Below are 24867 nucleotides of genomic sequence, written 5' to 3'. Positions count from 1 at the left end.
CACTCCGGGCCATAAAACACATCTTAACAAATTTAAAAGAATAGAAGTCATATAATGTCTGCTCTCAGATCACAATGGAATTAAACCAGAAATCAGTAACAGAAAGATAGTTGTAAAATATCCAAATACTTGGAGATTAAACAACACACTTCTAAATAACACATGGGATCAAAGAAGAAGACTCAAAAGAAATTTCTGAATATTTCGAACAAAATAAAAACGAAAACACAACCTATCACAATTTGTGGGATGCAGTGAAAGCAGTGCTTAAAGGGAGATCTATAGGATTGAATGCATAAATTAGTAAAGAAGAAAGATCAAAAATCAATAAACTAAGCCTCTACCTTAGGAAGCTAGAAAAAGAAGAGTAAATTCAATCCAAACTAAACAGAAGAGAAAAATTAAAATTAGAGCAGAAATCAATAAACTGAAAACAGGAAACCATTAGAGAAAACCCACAAAACCAAAAGTTGGTTCCCTGAAATGATCAATTAAAATCCATAAGCCTCTAGCCAGGTTAATTAAAATTTACTAGCCCCTGGGAGTGGACCCAGATGTTTGCCTCGTACTGATAATCAATGAGCAACTACTCATGCCAGATAGGTAGACAAAAACATTAACATCATTTCCTTTCTTTCATCCATTTGATCAATTTTTTAAAAAAACCACTTACTACTGATGAGTATCTACTATGTGCCGGACACCATTTTAAATGTTTGGGATATATCAGTGAACAACAAACATAACATATAAGTAAACTGTATGGTACATTAGAAGGTGTTCAGTGGAGAGTAACAGAGAGCAGGTTAAGAAGAGGATTAAGAGTTATGAGTATTTCTTACTTTGTTATGAACGTTTGTGTGTGTATATACATTTACCATATATACGGTACTATCTATCTATCTATCTATCTATCTATCTATCTATCTATGGCACATTCTTTTATTTTCTTCCCTCTCTCACCCCCTTATCATCTAACATAAGGTGTACTGAGAAGAGTTAAGTTTAAGTTTATATCACATTAAGTTATAGAGTATCAAGGAAAAGGGTTAAACACCACCCAAGGACTTTGTATCCTCTTCTGGGGAGATAGGTGGCACGTTTTGGTTATATGTAGGATAACTGGCTTGTGTTAGGAGGAAGTATGACTTTGTTATTGTCTTTATTTGGAAATTTAAGTATGGTTTGAGGAAATGTATACGGATGCCAAGTTGACAAGGGATAAACCATGATGGTTAGTTTCATGTGTCAACTTGGCTAGGCCATGGTACCCAGTTATTCAATCAAACACTAATCTTCATGTTCCTGTGAAAGTATTTTGTAGATGTGATTAACAGCTACCATCAGCTGACTTCCAAGAAAGGAGGTTATACTCTATAATCCAAGTGGTCCTCATCTAATCAGTTGAAAGGCCTTAAGAGCAGAACTGAGGTTCCCCTGAAGAAGAAGAAATTCCATCTGTGCACTTCAGTATCAGCTCCTCCCAAGAGTTCCTAGGGAGCTGCCCTACCTATTCTGGACTTGCCCAGCCAGCCCCCAACAATCACATAAGCTGATTCCCTGCAATAAATCTCTTAATCTACAAATATCCAACTGGTTCTGTTTCTCTGGTAAAACCCTGACTGATACAAGTAACCACACAGAGAAAATGACATTTGAGCAAAGACTTGCAGTTGGAGGAGGAGTTGCCACATAGACATCTGTGAGAAGTGCAAGCCTGGCGTATAGGAGGAACAGCAAGGAATGTGGCTGGATAAAAGTGAGCAAAGAGGAGAGCACTAGGTGGGGAGGTAACTTTATGAATCAAAAGAAGTAGCAGGGACAGGGAAAGTGCACACTGGGAGCTGAAAGATCTCCTTTATTATTCTTTCTAATCATAGGATGAGCCCACATCATGACAAAAACAATGCTGCCATCATCCCAGTGTCTCTCCTTCTCTAACATGACCCAAATGAATGCTCCCAGTCCCACTGCTGGCAGAGGCTTTTGGCTGCTACAAGGAAATCTTCTGCAGTCAACTCATTCGACATTGGGAGCACATATGCAGAACTTCCACTGTGAGCTGCACCATGCAGGGAGTTCCTCTCTTATGGGTATGGGAGCCAGGAGGCAGGTCAGAAAGCTACCTGTCATCTGAACATGGATCAAGAATTGACTGGCCACCACTAGGCAGAGAGACACAGCTAACATTGTCATCTTGGAATAAGATGGAAGTTTGCTGAATAGAAGATGCAATGCTCTTAATTGGTCCTACCCTGGTCTAGTTGAAAAAATTAAGACCAGGCACTACCAACGGGAGATAATAATCATTTAGATGCAGAACCACCACAGATGAATAATAGTAATTTGGGTGTAGTAAGCTTGGTCAAACACCTTGTCGAGATCTCCCAGCCTCTCACCTGTCCCAGCAAAGGGGAGAATATCACTGCTACGAGTTTTCCTTACTACAAAAGTTACTGAAACAACAAGAATTTAAGTATATTTATTAACCTTGAGAGATGTTCATAATTATATAAAATAAAGAAAAGGCAATAAAAACCACCTTAAATGTACACATTGATTCTTAGATACATCTCAATTTCATGAACATGTGAAAAAATGTATTTCTTAGGCATTAGGAAATAGAATATCTCTTACATACAAAGAAAAGTTAAGGTGTATCTATGAACCACTACACTGTACACCAGAAACTAACACAACACTGTAAACCAACTATACTTGATTAAAAAAAAGAGTTAGGGAAGGCACACAAAAATTATACCAATGCTATCTGGTTCATGGGATTCCAGGTGATTTTTATTTTCTTCTTTTTGTTTCCTGTGTCTTCTTGTCCTATAATAGTATGTATTGCTCAAATAACAAAAATTGTTTATGGTTTATAAGTAAAATCACCTTCATGTATGTAACTCCCTCCCTACTCCTTCAAAATGTCAACTGACACCTGAAATCTCAACCAATTTGGAATAGAGCTGTTTGTAGTCCCTTTTACATATGGGGCAGTACAAAGCTGGCAGGGGCTAGGTCACTTACCCGAAGTCCCACATCATGGTGGGAAGCCCAGCCAAGACAAGAATCTGGGTTCCTGAAGGTCCCCTCCAAGCCAGCACACCTGCTTTGTGCCATGTTCTCAGCCCACGGACCCCAAGGAAGTGAGGTTTAAGTTGAGCTACACCCTCGTCCTTACCTCGGCCAGGCGGGAGTGCTTGTGGACGTTCTCGCCTTTTTGTACGCTGGGAGCCAGCTGTTGCAGGACGCCCCTGCTGCTTGTCAGTGCTCTGGTCAGCCGAGCAAACTTCCCCCAGCCTGGAGTACGTAGAAGACAGAAGAGACAGGTTCAGCCAGGTCCTGAAGGCTCATGGACATTCACATCACAAGTTACCCTATCAGAAGCAGACCCCCTCCCCCTACATTATCCTCCTGTGCATCCATGAGTCACTCAGCATCTTTGCAATCAAGACTCGCTGCTCAAAAGAGCAACAAGACACGCTCAGATCTGTGCGGCCATGTACTTTTCTCTCACACTTTCACTTTATGCTAATCATACCTTTGGGAAGTAGGCGAGGAAGGTTTTAGCACTGTTTTACAAATAGGGAAACTGAGGCACAGAGGTGCATAGACAGCTAGTGAGTCTAGAACCCAGATCTCTCCACTCTGACCCAAGGCTTTTCTGCCAGATAATACCAGGCAATCAAGATGTCTCTCTGACTCTGTGGCTCAGGCCGTTCTCAAACCACACATCCTCTGATCTAGGAGAGACCAAGCTGGTTCTGGGTTTTAAATGACTAGACAAGCTTGTCAAATGGCCATTCCAGGCATTCTCCAAAGCTGATGAATAAGAAATGAATTTAATCCCTGAGTAGGTGGGGGAAAAATACTGGCAGATTTTAGTCTGCTCTGGGATTGGGGAAGAATGGTTGGTGGCAGGTAGGCTCCCTGAAAACGAGAAACTCAAGAAGCCTAGTACTGAACTAAGAAATCTGGATACAAGTCTCCTCTCTGCCTCCAGTGTGCTTGTGATCACCAACAAGTTGTTTACATTGTCTGGCCTCATTGATCTCATCTGCAAAGTGGAAATTAAAATGCCTAAATGCTGGGTGCCTTTTCCCAGTAAAACAAAGTGGCAAAGTTGAATGGGCTCTGAGTAGTGGGCTAAAGCCAAAGCTGTCTTGAGGCCTCCTTGGCCCTCTGGACTAGTTCCTCCAGGGAAAGTAAAACACTGGTCTTTTTCTAACCTAGCCCACTCTATACTGCAAAATCTATGATGTAGGAGTGATCTTTACTGAGAATTTAAAATGTAGGAGTGATCTTTTAAAGATCTTCAAAGACTATTGTCTATTCAAATATCCAATAACCTATCTGCATCAAAGTTACGTGACCATGGCAACTGTCTCCCGAGACCCCTGAAAGTCAGCAGGGATGCTCAAAGCCGAGTTTGGGGTTGAGAGTTTCCAAAGACCTGGATGTGGGGTGGACAGCAAAAAACCAGAGCAAGCAACCATTTTTACATGATAGCTCAAAGCAGGACTAAGCAATTTTATTTCTTTCCTTTTGAGTTTAGACGTATTCAGCTGCCTTGCAATAGAAATCTCATTTACCAAATTTTCCCCGGGAGCACCTTTTCAAGACAGACCAAGAATCCAAAGGACAATGGAGTCAAGCAGAAGACTGGCCCGTTTTTTTTTCTCCTTTTTGCACAACCTTTAAGAATCATGATCTGTATAAATTTTGGTCAACATAGCAAGAAGAGTAAATCAGTTCTTTTTTATCTCATCCCAGAACTTATGGGCTTTAATAAAAGATAGTAGCTTTCCCACCCATCGTGATGCCACTAAGCAGAGAAATGGGGCTTGCAGGAGTCAGCTTGAAAAGAGGCACACAGTGGTCAGGCTGCGGGGGGCTCCCACTGATGTTAACCGGAGGGGACAGTGCAGACTCTCCAGGGGTCTTTGACATCTTTTCCAAATGGGCCATTTATGAAAGTGTTCACTGGAATGCTTGTGTGAACTGTGAACTAGAATTTTTTGAAGTCTCTTTCATAGTCAGGCTCAAAACAAAGCTGGAAATGAATTCTGTAAAGTTTTCCGAGAAGCAGAAAGTACATTTTCAAATGGAGAGAAAACACACAAACATCAGCAAGGGCTCTGCACCCCACATCCCATTCTATTCACCCACCACCATCACCACCACCACCACGACCTATACTCCAGGACCTATAAAGGGAACAGGCAGACAACTCTGACTCTGCCTGGCAGGGCCCAGGGCCCTGGTCAATCAGATAACATAGCACTGAAGGAAAAAAAAAAAGAGAAAAGATCCCTGGGCATTTCCCCACACTCAGGCTAGCCCCTTACTCTAGCCCTGATTCCGCTTCCAAGGATGTAGCTCTCAAAGAAGCTGGTTCCCAGCTGGCTGAGTGAAGGGCACAGGAAGGTGAGTTAGATGGGGAGACAGAGAGGCAGTGTGACATCCTCCATCACATCCCTACCAGGATGGGCAGGCTCTGCGTAATTTGCAGGAATGAAGTAAGTTCTCTCCCAAGTTTCACCCTCACATTGTCCTTTCTGGACTATAGACACTTTATCATCAGAATCATGCTGAGCCAGATAAAAGAACTTCATTCATTCATATATTAATTCTATAAGCATAACTACTGTATACCAGGCACAGTGCTAGGTACTGGGGCTACTAAGATGAATAAGACACAGACTCCAGCCTTAAAGAGCATGCCTTCTAGTAGGGAAGACTGACAAATAAATAAAAAGCCATAATACAGTAAGTTAAATTCTATAACAGAGAATGCATACAGAATGCTGTGGCCAATACTGTCCGGAGAAGGCATATCTAATCCAGGCTGGGCAGTCAGGGAAGGCTTCCCAGAGGAGGTGACACTAGAGCAAACTTTTTAAAAATGAGCAGACATTAGCTGAACTCAGAAAGGAAAAGACAGACATTCCATGCCAAAGGAACAGCACTTACAAAGCCAGAAAATCATAGAATAGGGTAATACGTCAGTGAAGAGTAAGATGTTCTAAATGGCCAGATGAATGAGGTATGGCCTGTAGAGGGGAGGATGCAGACAGTAGCCTGAAGTGATGCTAAGGAGGTCATCAAGAGCCAGATCAAGAAGAACTTAGGTGGTAAGAACCTAGACAGCAAGTTAAGAAGTTTGAACTTCAACCTGAAACCTGGAAGGAATCCAATGAAGGAATTTAAATATGGGGGATTTTAGGACAGAATGGAAGTGCGGATAGCAGACGAAAAAAGGTGGTGGTTGGGGCGGGGAGGCGGGGGGTTGGTTAACAGAAGGCAAGACACCATGAGGGTCTGGACCAGTGCTGTGGCCAGAGCCAGGCAGCAAAGGGAGACCTGAGAACAGTTGCAGAGGTAGAATCAATGGCTGCAGAGGGGAAGAAGAGGCAATGGAGGTGGCCTCTGGGTCCCCGGTATGGGTGGCTGGGGTGACAGCCATGCAGTGAGATTAAGAACACAGGAAGAGAAGCAAATGGGTTTGGTGGAAGGTAGTATGCACAATTTGGACCAACAATGCCTCTTATAGCAGAGATATCAGGAGACACCTTCCTGGGAAAAGTGAATTTCCTATTGTCCAAAGGGTCCACTGGGAGAGAATGACCCAATAAGAATCCAGCCCTAGATGATCTTGCTTAGAGGAAGCCACAGGGTCATTTTCCACAAGGAAAATAAGGCAGCTGATACACCCTCCGCCTTCAAGGAAGCCTTTCCCTGATACCGCCTTACCCCCAGCAGAACCGCCCGCTCCCTCCTGGGCTCCCCCATTGGCCTTAGGAAGACTTCTATTAGATCAGTAATTAGGCTTTACTGTTCTTATTTGCGCCCCTGTCTGCCCATCCCCCAAGTAGACTATAACACACAGGGTCCCTATCTTAGACATTTCCTTAAGGTCAGCATCTAACATAGGGCCACACACCCCAAAGACACCCAGTAGGTGTGTACGCTGAATAAATGTGGATGAAAAGCAAAATGTTTTCTCTTTGTCCCACTTCTGTCTAGGTTTCCAGTAGACATAAAGTCCCAAAGGGCAAGTAGCCCATTTTACAAGCTGTTAAGTTTTCAGAGGTATTTCTGCACCCACTTTCCCAATTATATCCCATTTGGGAGTTCAACAGTAAACTGACTCCAATGAAGAAACTCCTCGCTCAGGGTTCCCCCAGCTCCATCATAAATGCCACCAAGCAGAGGCAGGGCTATGGGCGCCGGGGAAGCATCACATGATCAGGAGGGTGAGCAGGAGGCAAAGAGGAAGCATGAAAGTAAAAGATGGACAGAAGGAGGGGAACACGGTTTGCAATCTAAAAAGCAGCTAAAAAGTATTTCCTGGGTCCTTTCTCCATTCTCCGTAAGGACAACTTCCTCCCCTTCCTTGAGCCCACACTGGCTACCACTTTCAACCAGGGTGAGCCCCCCAACTAGGCTGCTTTAGCCCACATGTCCCTGGATCCTCCCCAGGCCAGAAGAGATGGCTCTGGGATGACTTGGAATCCCAGCTTCTCCCAGGGTAAGTCCATTCCAATACTGGAAAAGACAGACCTACAGGCCCCTCCCTGGGAAACTGTGCTAAGTCACTTGGAATAGAAGTTTCAGAGGACTCCTTAAAGTATTCTCAACCCTGGCGAGAAGACGATGAGGCCAGGCTTGTCCTAATCTGTGTCACAGATTAGAGTCACAGATTCTCTTAGAGGAGCTGGTACCACAACCCAACCTTCGACAGAGGCCGGTGGTCACAGGGAACCAGGTCACTGTGGACTCTGCCTGGGCGTCCTCAAGTCTTCTTCCCCAGATCTTTTTCTTATCAACATATAAGAAACCAAAAATCTAGGATGGCTCCTTCAAGCAGCAGTCACTAGATCATCACCTTTCGGTCATCCTAAGGGCAGAGAGATAAAATGTCACTATTGGAGGGGAAGAGGGGGGCTGTGGCTTGTATCTGTCACTCTTTCTTCCCCAAGAGCACCTCACTGGGATCCCACATGGAGACACATGGAGAAGGGCTGGCAGTTACAGCAGCTTGCCAGAGCCTCCAGCCCTGAATATTCTAAATCTTAGGCTTTAAAAAAATCTCCTCTGGAGTTTTCCATTCTGTTTGTTGTCTGCTCTTAGCTCAGTCTGAAGTCCGAATTTAGAACTAAATATATGGATCTTTGAAAATGAATTTGCTCCTTTACCGTGATGTTATTTGGTGAGGTAAGAGAGAAAACAAGAGAGGTGACTCATCCTTTGGTTAATGATGTGGAGAGAAAACACCGAGCCTTGCACTCTAATTCTTCTCTACCCACTTGCTCAAGGCTCCTGGCATAGAAGGGCGGATGGGACAGGAAAAAACACCCTGCAGCCTATTCTCAATTATCCACAAGAACGGAAAAGCAAGAGATAAGGAACAAATGAAACCCCCGGAGCATCAGAGTCTCATTTCAACCAAGAATTCCCACCTACTCTCTCATTCAGCCTTTCAGCACTCGCGGGCGTGCACACACACACACACACACACACACACACACACACAACCCAGAGCTGTTACCAAACAGCAAACCTAGCTCGACCTCACCCCCTGCTCCATGCCATCTGTGGGCACTTCTTATCAAAGAGCCAGGGGAGTAGTCAAAAGATGAACAGGAAAGAGGAGATGAGAAAGTCAGGGGTCTGGATAACTCATGAAAAGTCGTGAGAACTAATATGCTCGGTGAGAGAGGGGCTCCGGGAGCAACCCCGGGGCCCATCACGTGTGCTTGGAGCTCTGGGGAGTTACTTTTGCCAGATGCTGAAATAGTCTAATTGCCAAGGATCCTGTGTGTTCCCCACTTTGTGGGTCATTTGTGGGAAAACGTTAGGCACCAACTGGCTTCTTGAATCACTGTTAGGATGCACTCACCCTACTCCCAAGCCCCAAAGTTAGGCACAACATGATCAGAGAAAACAAAGTTATTTTCAGGGACAATCTGAGCACAACAGACTTTTAAAGGACTAATCTAATGGTGGGGAAACATCTCATATTGCTACGTCAAAGAACAATTACCTGGGAATTTTCTGGGAGTTTCTGGGGTTATTCACCCTTCCCTTCTATCTCAAAAGTGAATTCTATAGAATCCTGGCCCAGCAAGACTCTTAAGATTCTTCCTGCTAACTGAGGTGCTGAGCTGAAAGCCTGGCTGGGTCTGCGGGACTCTCACAGTGTCAGCACACTCCTGAGAACAAATGGCAAGTCAGGGGAATAATCCAGCCACATGGCAACGTATTTTCCATCCAGATTGGTCCCTGTTAACCAGAACTGCAGTTTATAGACTTACAAGTAAGAAGGCCTGGAGAATTATCTTGCTCTTCCATCGTAAACAGACTAATATAAAGTTTGACCTTGTCCTAAGCAGACCACCCCATCAAAGTGGGTCAGGGGCACAGTGACATGACAAGTGGGAGGGTCTAAACATATCTGCCACAGCACTTGAAATGGAGAGGCTTATAAAGTCATGTCTTGGAGGAGACATTAAGCATGATCCACTAGGAGCATTTCTATATTGAGGGCTAAAGTGTGTGAGTGTGTGTGTGTGTGTGTGTGTGTGTGCATGTGTGTGTGTGTGTGCGTGCGTGTGTGTTTTAAATTTTTAGAAATCAAGACACATTACTCTTACTTATTTCACTGACAAAGGGAATTAATATTCCCTTGGCTATCTTGGCTAACAAGGAATAGGGGTGTGTGTGTGTGTGTGTGTGTGTGTACACACCAAAACTCCTATCCGCAAGGGAAATACATCAGTGAAGTAGGATAAATGAAGTGGAGCATTTTATTCCTGGAACATAGACCTGAGTGAGTGCCACTGCATCACTCTGATCTATATCTTCTTTCAGGTTTCATGAGCATCACATGCAGACACCCAACTGGCATGTGAGAAGCATTCTCCGTTGAATCTGACTTTCCTAGGAAACAATCCTTTCATGTCACCTAAAATTGTTCCAGGGTGATGGTAAGAAAATATTCTGACTCAACCAGATCACATTTTTCAGAGAAAACTTACAAAAATAACTGTCAAAATATCAGATTGCCTTTAAAGTACTATTTAGGAGTTTACTCAGTTAAAAAAATCAAACCGCCTTTCTAGATGGGAGCAAGATGACACTTAATCATGAGTGAGTCTATCGCCATGTAATAGCTACCGCACTGAGAAATCTGCAAGTCAGAAACTAGAAATCAGGGAATCACAGATCTGCAGGAGAAAAGGAGCCTGCAGGAGGCAGAGACTAGCAGAGAGATTTATTTACATCTGCTGTAGTCTTGAAACCAAAAGGCAGACTACGTTTGATTTATTGAGCTATAGACAGTTAAAAAAATAGGATGCACTGATGTACACAGCCTTGTGCTCTGAACTCTATAAACATGAGCGACCAAATGTGGTAGGATTTTAAATACCCTCAGAGGACACAGCCCCTGAGGGAGCATCCACATAATGCTCTTTATTTCCCCCATCTCACCATTTAGGAATCACAATTCTGTCACATCAAGGATAACATGCCCCAGTTTGACTCTCCCCTGACCTCCACTCTCACCTCTCTGCTGCATCTCAGGAAACAGCAAGGAGCAGGGTTCTCTGGGTAGAGCTGGAAACCCAGCCGCAGAGCCAGGAAACACTGCAACACGAAAGAGCTCCCAGCCTCTTGGTTATCTTGCAGGGGATGGAAAAAAGTGCTGTGACACCTCCTAGTCCCACACCTCAGGGAATAACATCTTTTGTACCTCCTGATGAGCTGGACCTCGTCAGGAGTATAGTTGTTCTAGAAATCCTGAGCCATCTCCCTTCCCAGGTCCCTGGTGTTATTCGACTACATGCATGTGACACGCCTGAGGGGAGTGCTAAAATCTGTGGTCCCACAGCTGACTAAATGACCCCTACAGGGATGTTACTGAAGACTCTGGCCTCACTAATACCATGATGCAAATGAATGAACCAGCCATAGACTTAGCCACAGAGGTAGAGATGTATTAACATCTACTTTAACGCTCTGAAAATGCTAGAACTCAGTCAAATCTAACGTAGTTGATATATAAATAAGATGAATGTGACCATGAACTGCCTGATTTGGGTGACTGACATCTGACATGTGAAAACATGCAAAGATTCTGGTGATACCAGAAGTGCCCAATTATCTTCTTCTGTCTACTCGGAAAGGCTTAATCACAAAGGTATGAAATGGACTCAAATGCCTCCCCATCCAAAGCTTTTTTTCTCCCCTCCTCTTCCCTCAGTACACTGCAGAACGATACAATGCTTTACCCAACACGGATTAAAGCTTAACTCTTGATCCTTGTGCAGCAATTCCCTTGGCAACCTCAAATTCTCTGTAACAGGAGTCACACTGTAGGCAAAAAAAAAAGGCATAAATGTATTTGTACGAATCAGAATTACAAACCTTTACATGAGTCATCCTCAATCGGCTGTTTGAAAGCTGTTATGTCACTAAAAGTGCAAAGAAATAAAACCACTTTGTCCTGTTCATTTCGAATTGGAGCAATTTTCACAAAGAACCACACAGGTGTCCCTGAAAGAAACAGTAAAAGGTTGGTCACTCATTTGCATTCTCATCTGAGGGGCTATGGAAGCAAAGACTTGGGCATGAATAGGTACAAATATTCATTCATTTTTTTAAATGGTTTCATTCCTTCAGGTGCTGGGGTATTATACCATTAATTTCTCTTCTTGCCGGAATAAAAACTTTCATAGTAACTACTCTGTGGGGGGTTTCTTCTGTTCAAATAATTTTATAAGTGCAGATTTCCTAACCCTTGTAAAACGTTTAGAAAATGGGTTGAAAATCCCTCCTGATCTTACAGAAGTAACAAAGGTACAGAGACCTAAAGACTTACCTTATGCCATGGAGCAAACAAGCACAGAGGAGGGGCCGGATTGGGCACTGCTAGCCATGGCCAGCAGACCGTGAGACTCCAACGTGCATTGCTAAAGGGCCCCGGTATCAAAATCCACTTGGGAATTCACCAGTTTGGCTCAAAGGCTTAATCGACCATGGGCTAGAAACTATGTTTTTAAATCTCTCTCCCCAAAATAAAATTCCCAAAGGTCCAATAACAATGGCAAATGACGACACCATGAGGAAGGAAAAGGATCACCACAATGATTCTCCCAAAAATGGAGGTTCCCAGGTGGGTTTGGGCTGTGATCACTTAGTTCTTCAGGGAGCCCAGTGACTGTATTTCAACTCACAATCCTTGTTCCCCGGAAACTGATTCCGAGAGAAGGTAAAGTGACATGGATTCCATGTCTATGAAGTATGTATCTCTCCGAATAAATCTACCTTTGCTCAACTATGGTTTGCTCTTGAATTCTTTGCTATGCAAAGCCAAGGACTCTCACTTGGCAGGGTGTGTCCAGGGACTCGACTGAGACCTGGGACACCACCATCCTCTCGTGCCCTTCATTCTTCCTATATCACTAGGATTGACTTTTAGAAACTCACCTGTCCACAGATACAAATACATTCCCTGGATCAGCTTTACTAGTCATAAAGGTGATACCTTAACCTCCATTTGCCTGATCCCTGTATCTCTCTCTGATTGCTTCTGATCACTAGCAGGGAAAGAAAGTGCTATGCACTGGCCCCCTCAGACCTTAACAGTTGAGGACTGTTTCTTTAAATAGATCATAATGCACTCCAAGGGCAGGAGACCTGATCTACTTCCTCTGGTCCTGCATCCCAATTCCAATGGCATCCAATGCAGTGTTACACATAGGGCCACATGAGGCCATTACACTGCTCAACCCCAGAAGATGCCAGCCTGCATCTGTGAAACTCAACAAGCTCTGGGGATGCTTGCTGAGCCTCAAAGAAATAAATCCCACTTCTAGTGTCTTCATAGTTACTCAGAACTGCCTCTCTCCCAAATTATCAGTAACCAAAAAATCTAGGAAAGCAAGAAAGATGGGCTTAAATTTTCATCTCTGAAATTCTTCCAAAGAGAATATGAGTCACTCCTAGGCGACAAAGACCAGTCATTTCAACCTTTCACTTCTTAAGAGCAAAGCATTTTTAACCAATAAAACATTATCCAAAGTCTCTATATATGAAATATTTCCTTCAAGCAAATATGAACCATTCAGAGACTGGAGCCCCACCCACCTAGTTTCCCCTAAATCTCTCTGGATGCATCCAAGGATGTTCACAAACCCTTTGGCTCCATTCAGATGAAGACTGCCCAGAGACAGAGGCCTGGGCAGCTGGCCTCCAGGGATCTCCCCGACGGGCCAGATTCTGCAGGATCAGCAGGATCCATTCCACCAAGATACAAGGGAGACAACGATTGCACAAATATTCATACACACACACACACAATCAGGAAAAGGTTAAAATTCTGCCTCCTCACCCAACTAGCTATAGTAGAAAAACAAAGAAAAGCAAGTATTTAATGTCCTATTTCTGCAAAAACAACAAAGGGTCAATGATAAATTTTCGATTAAAGGAAGATCAACACACAATCCAAGAGAAACACATCGTACTGATGGCAAAGGCTGTAGATCTTTCCTGGATGAAGATGCCCAGTGGAAGGGCACTTCCAGGTCAGGCTACTCCTCCTGGTCACTCTAGGGTGCTCATGTTGCAGCAAAAGGGGGCGCAAGATGATGGCCATGTCCAAGGTCTCCGGTGAGTCCCTGGGACACATCCCATCAAGTGAGGGTCTTTGATTTCAAGCAGGAAAGAATTCAAGAGCTGTCTCCAAAGGCTACAAGGCATGGGAGGTTGTTAGTTTTTATGGGCTGGGTAACTTCATATGCTAGTAAGTGGGAGGATTATTCCAACTGCTTTGGGGAAGGGGTGGGGATTCCCAGGAACTGGGCCTCTGCCCAGTTTGTGGCCTTTTATGGCCAGCCTTGGACCTGTCATGGCACCTGTCCGAGTGCCTTTTAGCATGCTAGTATATTACAATCAGTATATAAAGAAGCTCAAGTTCTCGTGGGAGTTGAATCTTTTGCCATCTTGGGCCCAGGTCTACTGGAAGTCAAATCTTCTGCCATCTTGGGCCTAGTTGGGTTTTAATCAGTTTATGTCTTATCCTCAAAGACTGTGTCATTCTTTTAATGGTTATGCCCTGTCCTCTTCCCTCCTGTCTCAATCATCCCTTATGTAGCTCCCTTGGGTTATGCAGTAATGAACCTGATAAGCTAACCTGGCTGCGGGGTTTCTCAGCCACAACAGTCAGATAACAAAATAGGAAGGCTCTGGTATATGAGAGAATTTGGGGACTCCATCAGACTTCCTCCTATCCTGGACCTCCTTCCAGGTGCTCTCTGTACCCAGGCAGCCAGGCATCCAGACCACATTCAACAGCAACAGAATCCACTAAGCCACTGGCTCTCGGGAAGGGCTGCATGTGCTGGGCCATTCGGATGGGTCCAGAAACTAGACTAGAGAATGGCAGTCTGCCCTAGGAAACAGACCAATAGGTTGAAGTGAAATTTATTGAGACAAATGACAAGTGCAGAAAGGATGAGAGAGCATCAGGGGGCAGTAGTGGCCACTGGCCATTAGGACATCTGATTTGGAATCCCAGGCCCTGGGTTTGAACCAGATCTCTTCATTTACTGTGCGCTTTGTCACTTTACCTTCTCTCGGAATCAGTCTCCTTCCTTGCAAAATAGGGATAATAGACCTACTTTAGATTAAGTAGAAGCGTCTGATACATCAGTATTTAAAACTATTAATTTCCTCCCTTCCTTTCTTTTAGATTTCTCACCTGTACAGTTGAAAAGTTCCATCTCACCTCACAGGGGTGTTCGGATGACTTTAAAAGAGAAAGTATTTTAGTGTTACAGAAATTCCAAAACTGCCTCCACTTGCTCATAAGGAAAAGGGCCAGTCTCAGCCCAACAAGGGAAAAGCTAGAAAAATCAATGCTTAAGCCTCAGTGTAATTAAAATTTGAAGAGAGAAAAAACAAAACCTAAATAAACAGAGAGAGTTACATTATTTGTCGATGGGAAGATTCAATTTGGTAAGATGCCAAACCTCCCCATTTAATATATAAATTCAGTGTGATTTCAATCAGGATCTCAATTGTTCTTGGTTTTTTTTTTTCCTGTTTGTTTTTCTCAGAGCTTGATGGATTGAAATTCAATTCAAGTAGAAAAATAAAGGTAGAAGAAGAAGCCAAGAAATTTTTGAAAAGAAAACTAAGGACAGGGACTACCTACAACAGTAATTAAGAGTCACTGGCACTGAAACAAGTAACAGTGAAAACAATAATATTACTTTATTGAGTGTTTACAGCGGGGCCAAATCCTGACACAGCACGGTTTGTTTTTGACAACAACTCTGTGAGGTAGAATGCGACTATGCCATGATCCCCAATTTACATCTGGGAAACCCAAGTGGGAAAGCATTTTAACCAAACTTACATAACTAATAAATTACAAATGGATTCCTGGAGAAAAAAAAAGAATGTGTGAGAATTTAGCTTATTTAAAAAAAAAGCATTTCAAATTAGAAGGGAAGAACTGGATGATTATAAAGAGAGTTATCAAAGTACCAGAAGGAAAAGTGGAAGAATATTTTTATTATTTAGGCAAGAAGAGCTTCCTAAGCATTAAGTAAAGCTCAGAACCAGACAGGAAAGGACTGACAAGCTTTTTTTTTTTTTTTTTACTTCTATTGGGTATTTTTAAAGTCTTTAATTAAAAAGAAAACATTTAAATAATAAAAATAATTTTCAATATGTATCGGATATTGGATCCTATTTAGGATCAACATCCCTTACATATAAAGCAGCTTCTAGCACTGAATGAGTAAAAGACAATCTGTTGGGGAAAGAGGCGAAACATGATTGTTTTCCTATTAGATTTGCTTCCATAACTAGACTGCCATCTCCTCCAAGGCAGAGTCAGTGTCTTATATCTGGATCTCTTTGGCTCAAACCCACAGGCCTGCAGTAGGTAATCAATAAGGGCTTGGCCGCCAGCTTCTCCTTGCTCTAAGCTGCCTTTCCCTGGGCTTCTGCTGCTCAATGATCAACAGCTCCCAAACCAGGGCCACCAGCCACACCATGAGTTATGGGGTCAGTCACATGCTGAGGAAGTTATCCAGAGGGCAGACTGCTTTCACTCAGGGCTGAGACTTCTTGACTTTCTTGTTTGAAAAATGGAAAAACTAATCGACCAGCACCAGAGTGACCACCTAAATGTCTGCTGAATGAGTTCACTAATGATGACTGTCACTGATGTAAGAAAATTACCTCCCATTCTAAGAATGAGCTAAGTAGCAATACAAAATGTATAGTAACCCCAAATGCCTTGGTTTATTAGTCAGACTGGCCAATAAACAGAAAGAAGTCTTTCAAATAATCCAGTCTCCAAGATAGGTAACAGTACCCCACATACTCTTTCCAAAACACACCATGAAGCCTCCTGCTAAGTCCTCTCAACTCCGCAAAAGGTAAAATAGACATTAATGCTTATCAATAGCAGATCTTTTCTATAAAATTGTCCCTGCAAATACTAAAGAATGGGGTGGGGGGGCTTAAGAATCAAAAAATTTATTAAGTGTTTATAAGGGGGGAGGGTAGAGCTGAGGGGTAGAGCACATGCTTAGCATGCACGAGGGTCCTTGGTTCAATCCCCAGTACCTCCATTAAAATAAATAAATAAACCTAGTTACCTCCCCACCCAAAGAAAGAGCTTATTTAAAAAATCAGTAAGAAAATCACAAGAGGTAAATATAAATAGAACATATGGGCAAAGCATCAGAACAATTAACATAAAAAGGTCATTTTAAATGGATAGTAAATAGGAAAAAATACTTCAGTCTCACTAGCATTAAAAATACTCACTAAACTAAAAAAAAAAGTACTTGTAAGCAATCTGATAACTTAAAAGTAATACCATTCAATGCTGGAACAGTACAATGAGTCAGACACTCATAACCGGCAAGTGAACTTGGAAATGGGTTCAGTTCTGGAACACTATTTGGCAAAATGTCTCAGGAACCTTGGTTCACATTCTTTGATACAGTAATTCTCAACTTCTAGGAAACATTTCAGAATGTCAAGAAATATCTTTGCCACGTTGTGTTTAACCAAGAAAATTTAGAGCCTCATGAATACCCAAGAACAAAGGAAGTGTTAATAAAATTCTTTCTCAATTATATTTATGGGGAATTTTAATGATAAGGATATTTTATGATAAAAGATTACATAACTGTATGGCTTCAAATTGCATACATGTCAAAGTCTCAATTATGTAACATGTACAAGACCAAACACCAAAAAGTTAATAGTATAGTAGTATTTCTCCTAGTCTTTGAGACTTCAGGTAATTGTTTTTCCTCTTTAAGCCTTCCTGTGTGTTCTCCATAGTAAAAATGTATCAATTTAAAAAGAGGAATAAAAATAACCATTCTTTTAAGATGATGACATTTCACATTTAAAATCTCAAAGGGGTAACTCTTCCCTCATGGGACCCTACACTGCTTTAAAATGCTGAAAGTTTCAATCTGTTGAACTACAAATTGTGAAAGTAGAAGCAAACTCTGTCTCCTCCTTCCTCTCCTCCCACCCATCCTTCTCTGTTCGGTCTGCAGCTCCCCGGCCATGGGGCCATCGCTGGTCAGTTCAGCCCACAGGGCTCACTCCTCGGCTCAAGAGTCCTCACTCTGAATCACATACTCTTCTGTCACTTAAAAATGATTAAAAGTTTCTAGGGGAGGAGGGTATAGCTCAGTGGTAGAGTGAATGTGTAGCATGCATGAGGTCCTGGGTTCAATCCCCAGTACTACTATTAAAAAGTAAGTGAATAAATAAACTTAATTACCCCCCCAAAATAAATAAATAATAAAGTTTCTAAATTCCTCAGGAGAGGGTAGGATTTGGAGGAGTTGGGGGGCGTAGTCAGGTTCCCGGGAAGAAACCAACACTGTCTGTGTCAACTTCTGCTTCATGCTTTATGTACAGGCTCAACCTGGTATGAAACCCTCCTGGCCCACTGGACATCTCGGTGTAAATTAGGCAAGTTCCTCCCTGAGCACTGATGCAGTTCTAGGCCAGGGTGTGCCAAGGACTCAGCAAGCAAACTGGTTTCCGGTTGCCCCCAGTGCAGGGCACGGCCTGCACCCCTATATGTGGTGGGCCTGTCTTACGCCCCTAGAAAGAATGGGGCAAGCACTGGAAACCAGGTCCTGGCTCTGCATGACCTCGGGTAAGGGATTCACCTTCGTATGTAATGGGGACGAGTAACTTCAGCCATGAAGAATTAGAGAACCAACATTCTAAAACAGAGTGGAGTCATAAATTCCACAGAGTTTATTTTCTAATATCAAAGGGTAAGGTAAAACTGGTTAGGCCAGCAATTACTCTTTTTTTTCCCCCTGAAGCATCAATTTACTTGATAATAAGTCATTTTAAATATTATTTTTTAATTGCTTTTGTACTAAAATGAACGTGCGATATTACGAATTTGACCACGGTATTCACCTAGATATTCAAAATAAGTTATGAGGCATCTAACTTCTTACAAACCCCCAAACTCTGGGGGTACTGGGGTGGGAGTAGTTTTCTGTAGGGTAAAGATGTTTCCTTTAGGAAAGCTCCGGAAGCTCTTCACCTGTCAGTTGACCGATTGTCTGTTCATGTTTATCTGAGGTTTCTCAGACCCCATCCAGGGGGTGGGCTATTGGGATGACTGGAGGAGAGGGTCTAGGGAGGAGGGGGTGGGGAGAAGAATGAGCAAGAACACAAGGGACTGCAACCCAGCAGGTGCCGGGAGGCAGGCAGCTGGAGCTATGGAAGGTTCTTGAGCTCAGCACTTTGCTGAAACGACAAGCCTGGGAGCTTGATTACGGAGGGTGTGGAAACAGCTGAGGGTGCTCAGGCCTTGAGGCAATTGGGTGGGACTTTGAGGCCCACCTTGGCCACTGTGTGACCCGGGAGAATACGGGCAAGAAGGGGCTGGACAAGAGAGCTGGTCCACACAGCTGGAAGTACAATTACCCTTGGGAACACCTTAACATCAACCATGAAGCAGAGTCCCGGGTCCAGGGTGACATGCTGTCTGGAGGCTGGCACGTGCATCTGTCATTGAGCCCACCACAACCTCCAGGGAGGGAAGAGATTCGGTAAAAACACCAGTTGAACTAACTGGTTTACACACATGGGCCACGTCCACCTGAAGTACAGAACCTGAAACACCAGTATCACCTTCAGTGCGATGAGGTCCTCACAACCCGAGGCCTTCAGCCCCGGAGGCAACTGAGGGGAAAGCAGCTTCTCTGCTCCGTCCCAGGCTCACTCTGGGGGACACGCTCCCTGAAGAGAACAGCTTGTGGAATCACCAACTCAGATTAAATTACATCTCCCTCTCTCCCTTTTGTGCCAAACATGTAGGGTTGAATTGGGACAAATTAAAGGCACAGTCTGATGAAGCTTGAACACTCTGAAGCAAAACACAAAGGCAAGGCATTACTTTTGCCATACACCTTCCCAACGAGTACTCTGCCTCGTGGGGAAATCCACACTGTTCGGGACACAAAGCTGCCGGAGGGGGCAGGGGGGGGTGGCCCTGGTGCAGAGCACCTCCCCCGTGAGAAGGCCCTGCTGGCGTGCTCCTGGGAAGAGCTTTTGTGTTGAGCTGTGTTCCCCACAGAGGAAGGACTGGCACTGAGCCAATCACGGTCTTTCACCTCATCCCTGTCAGGCCTATTTGGCAAAATGTCTCGAGGGTAGGGGGTGGGGTAGGAACCAGACCTCCTGGTTGAGGGAGTGGAACGAACAGAGCAGGGCAGCAACTCCAGCGTGAAAGCTGCAGAGCCAGCCTCCTGGGTTGTTGATGCCCAAAGCTCATCTCTCAGATCACCATCTGCACTGGCCCCCAAGCAAAGCGCCCGCTCCAACACTGCAGACTGAAAAACGGTCCCAGCTCCTTCCAGATAAAAGCAACACACATCCTTTGCTTCCCAGAGCAAAACATTTCATTCTGAACGTGGCCAACATAAACACTTGCCCTCATGTGACACCTGGGCCACTCTGGAAGTGCTCTAGTGAACCACTGACCTACCTAGTTCAATCCTACACATAATGACAGGATTCTTTACAAACCAAGCAGTGTTTTTAAAAGCAGAAACCAAGCCCTCTTCCACACCTCTGCAGCCCGGCTACGGCCGCCTTTCCATATGGCCCACTTTCCACACTTCTAATATAACTAACCTCCATTCAACAGGAAACCTCTAAGAGAAAGGCAAGTTTTACTGTGTACAGCTATTGATCTAGATTCTCCATTTAATATACTTTGTGGAAGTGATTGTAGACAAAACAAATACAAATTAACACTATGCAGTGACTATGAATACTGTCTCTGACAGAAAACTAGGGTCACCACGAAACACAATTTTGTTTGAAAACTCTTAACTGGGCATCCACTGCACAGGTGTCACCTGCCGCACGAGGTGCTGCAGGGAGACAGATACAAAGGTGAACTGGACAGAGATTCTGCCCTACCTCTTCCCTGCCCCCAAGAAGGCTTAAAGTCTACAAGTGCCTTAAACCAGCAACTCACCATAAGTAAACCAATAGGAAAAACACTAACTCTTGCAGAAAAAAAGAGATCAAGAAGTCTTAATTGGTTAGAGACAAGTACAAACGCTCGAGTGCGGAACAGTAACTCACAATGCACACCATTCATCCCAATACGTGCTGTAGCTTCATGGAACAGCATTTAGCCAATTGGAGAAAAGAAGACCCAACACAGCAAAGAAGAAAGACGAGGTATTCCACTCGTTCAAGCACATAAATATACGGTTCAGAATGGTCTGAATACTCACTGTTCTTCTTGTACATCAAGATTTCAAAGGAATTCATCTCATAGTTCTCAAATGTCTGCCGCACCTTTTCAATGGTGTCTTTATCAGTCAGCTCCCCATACATAAAACTGCAAATCAACCAAAGAGTCCAAGTTAGATTAACAAGTATTATCTATTCTACAAGCATATGTTAAATACCTGTTCTATACCCAGCACTGTGCTACGCCCTGTGGAACACACACACACACAAACACACACACACACACACACATACACATAAACACAGTGAAAATAGTTGTTTAATCAAAAAAGCTTTACTGATCCAATTGTGATCAAGACCCCATCACTGCTCCCCCCCAAAACTAATGATCTAATGAGGGACACACGCTAGGAAACAGTAGATCAGAAAACAGTAGATTAAAGAACAGAAGGATCAACACATAAGGAATTACAACACACAGAATAGGCACAGAGAACTGCCTGCGTGGTCGGAGAAAGCTTCCCAGAGGCAAGGACAAATAAGATCTAAAGAGCAGGTAAAGATTAGTTGAGAAAAGGAGGGAAAAGAACATTCCAGGTAAAGAAGAGCATGTGCAAAGGCACAGAGGTGAGAGTTAGGTTAATTCTGGAACCTGAATGTGGTTCAGCTCAATATGCCTAGAATATACACAATGAGGGGAATTCTGCAACAGATAATATAGAGAGGTAAGCCGAGTCCAGATCATGGAGGGGACCACAGCATTCTAAGCCAGGTAAAGTAATTTAAACTCTATCCCGAAAGCGATGGGGGGAGGGGTGCTGGAGGGTTTTAGACAAAAGAGTTACACAATCAGTTTTGCATTTTAGAAACATATCTCTGGGAGACTTTCTGAGAAAGATGGCAGAATAAATTTGGACCACAGATTTTTTTCTTCTTCTAATTCCTGACAAAATTAATAGAAGAATAGGCAAAATCACAAAAATTCAGCAACCAAACAAGGGATGCAATTTGATGCTCTAAACATCAAGACATAGCTGAGGAAAGAGAGAGAAGATTCAGCAAACAGAAGATTGAGCCCCTGTCTGTGCAGCTCTTTTTCCACCTCCACTACAAAAAAGAAAAGAAAAAAAAAAGCACTCGGTCAAAAAAATCAAGATGATAAAATTCTATAAATTCTTTCTAATTCATCTCCATACTGCTCACATTTGGAGAAAAGTCATCAGGGTAAATAACCAGCATGAAAAAAAAAATTAGAGAAAATCTCTGTAGAGTAGAAGCTCCTCTCTACTGATACTGGTTCTGAGCAGAGGCAGGAAAACTGCTGGGACCATCCGTTTTCTTGGGCCCCACACTGAGTATGGTCTGAAGACCAAGGTTTGTGCCTCTAGGAATGGCTACATCCCCAACAACTAGGTAGAGTGAATCATGGCACAGGCCACTAACAACATGCAAGAGGAGAGAATGTGGCTGGAAAAGCCAGTCCTCCGACAAAGGCTGCCCATGGACCCCGGGAGCACGTCCCCTGCCCACCCCAGGCCTTTAAGTGACAATAACAAGGAAGGACAGCCATACTCAGCCCTCAAGGATAAGGTAACGTAGAAGCAGCCACATGGGTTCTCAAACAATGCACAATTCATCTTCTAAAATGGTGCATACGGAATACAACTGGACTTTTGTTTGATGACTTGAATTACAGAATCATAGAATTTCAGAGCTCACAAGAACCTCAGAAGTTATCAAGGACAAGTCCTAAACCACCAAGTCAAGTGCCACACTTAGCGTGATACTGGAACAGGCACGGGCTTCCTGCGAGCCTCCAATTTCCAGCACCCTTTGAGAAATGTGTCCTAGCTGTTCGACTTTATGAATTCCATGTCACTTCTGTTACTATGTCCCTTCCCAGCCCACGGAGAGATGTCATTATCTGTGATTCCCCGTGTGCCCTGTGTGCGCTCTGCTTTGGGGCTGGGCTCTTCATCTGTAAACAGAGAAAACAGATAACCAAGCTTGTTGAATCGCCTTTGAAAAGGATAGATCAAGACTAACTCTGCCATGCCTGAGAACAAGAGAACTGCTTCGAGGGGATTAAAATTTTAAGCTCCGCCACCATTTCACTTAGCCAGTTGCTCAAAGGCCTTTTTCCGCTTCCTCCCACTTTCCCTTTCTGAGTGGATTTGCTAGGTAAGTGACCCCCATTTAAGTGCTGATGGTAGACGTGCCACCAATTTCCTTCACAAGGTAAAACCAATCCTTGCAAAATGGAGTCTTCAAATAAATGATGGGCCATAACCATGCCCAGCTTTCCTTACTCTCAGGTCCTTTTTCAAACAGTAGTTCAGTGGTAGGTGTAAGTTTCCTTTGCCTGGACATTAGATTTCAGATGCCTGCAATGCAAGAAATAAGCCGGAGAGACTCCTGAGCTATTAGGGATGTAGCTGGCACAGAGGGATGTTGCCTTTATTTCTAGACAAATGACACCTTCAGGGAATTCAGTAAGTTTCTAAGAGTTGTGTGCAAATGGAAAAGGTGGCTAAGTTAGATAGTTCTCTCGTGATTTTCTCAAAGTGTCTGATTATAGCCAATAAGAAGCAAGAAAGAGAAGGAAAGGCTGCCTAAGTCACGCTAAAAAGTGAAACTCACTCTCCCAATTTGTTCTGATGGCATGTGTGCACCTTTAGATGGAGACGCAGACGCAGATATAGACACAGATACTTAAGAAGATAACAGAACACCAAGACTATAAAAGAATTCTATTGTGTTACTTAAAAGTCATAATTTCTCAATCTTTGAGGGGAGAGGGGAATCTTAAACTTTCCTTTTCCCAGCGCCCAAAACTTAAAATTTAAGAAAATGGTATTTTCCAAACATTTAATACTTTTCACCAAACAAGTTGCTTGGCTGATTTAATACCATAAAAAGGCAACTTCTGAGAACCAAAGACTATGCCTGGGTCAGGTGGGCTTTTCCACTCTTTGAACATGAGTTCACTTTTGGATCTAGGATGCTTAGGAAAGGGATTCCACTTCATGCCAACACCACTGAAGACAGAAGACTCCGAGGAAGGCGAGGAGTGAGAGGAACCAAAGGCTGTGGAGCCAAGACCTCACCGGGGCAGCACAGGGCCCAGGCCACAGGCTCAGCTCAATACCCTGAAGATGATCTAAAAGAGCTTTCCCAGTGCCATGGCCCAAGGGTGCTGCTTGGTGAGTAACACCACCAGACACACAAGCCACGCAGGACCCTTTGCCTCTGTCTTGAGTCAGCAATCAGAGAGAGATGTGACAGCAACAAGGCAGCAAAATATGGTTCTCTTTTCTTTTTCTGAGAAAAAGCCCTATGAACAAGACCCTTGTCTCCAACATAGCAGTTAGCCTTCTAAAACGGTCATACTTTTTTAAAAAAATTAATTGAATCACCTAAAAATTGTAATTCATTTTCACTTAATTTTATTTAATCTTCTAACCTTCACATAATTTCCATCTAAAACCTTAAAAACTCTTTTTTAATTCTTATTTTTTTATTGAAGTGTAGTCATTTGCAATGTTAGTTTCAGGTGTACAACAAAGTGATTCAGTTATACGTATACATACATACTATGTATTTTCCGTTTCTTTTCCATTATGCTCATTACAAGAAACTGAACATAGCTCCCTGTGTTATATAGTAGGTCCTTGTTGTTTATCTGTTTTATATATAGTAGTGTGTATCTATTAATCCCAAACTCTTAATCTATCCCTTCCCCCTCCCCCTTTCTCCCCTGGTAACCACAATTTGTTTTCTATGTCTGTGAGTCTATTTCTTTTCTTTCCTTTTTTTTTTTTCACTTAGTCTATTTCTGTAAAACCTCATAAACTTTTGATTTCACATTTTATTGATAAAATGATTTTCCTGAGTTTTCCCCGTCATCTGACTGACTGCTAGTTCATCAGTTGCAGGGATCATGTTTTAGACCTTCTTTGGTTTTCCCAGTAGAGTGTGTCAACTAGACATGATATTGCAATAAATATTCCTTCCTGAACACTGTGTGAGAGAAAGGAAATTTCCAAGCTGAGTAAGTCATTTTCTTTTTCCAAA

At 43.2% G+C, this 24867-nt stretch overlaps 1 protein-coding gene across 1 annotated transcript in view; it reads right to left on the bottom strand.

Annotated features, from left to right (window-relative positions):
* Positions 1 to 24867, bottom strand: part of KCNH1 (potassium voltage-gated channel subfamily H member 1) — a 337403-nt gene that overhangs the window by 287272 nt on the left and 25264 nt on the right. Inside the window, exons 3-5 of the mRNA XM_074351867.1 lie at positions 20835 to 20941; positions 11434 to 11562; positions 3185 to 3303 (exon numbers count right to left, since the gene is read on the bottom strand). Coding sequence (XP_074207968.1) covers positions 3185 to 3303; positions 11434 to 11562; positions 20835 to 20941 — 355 coding nt within the window. The remainder of the gene's footprint in view (positions 1 to 3184; positions 3304 to 11433; positions 11563 to 20834; positions 20942 to 24867) is intronic.

The sequence above is a fragment of the Camelus bactrianus genome, chromosome 23 (assembly GCF_048773025.1).
Source record: "Camelus bactrianus isolate YW-2024 breed Bactrian camel chromosome 23, ASM4877302v1, whole genome shotgun sequence".
In the NCBI taxonomy this organism is placed as follows: Eukaryota; Metazoa; Chordata; class Mammalia; order Artiodactyla; family Camelidae; genus Camelus; species Camelus bactrianus.
This window is presented reverse-complemented; position numbering and strand designations above follow the sequence as displayed.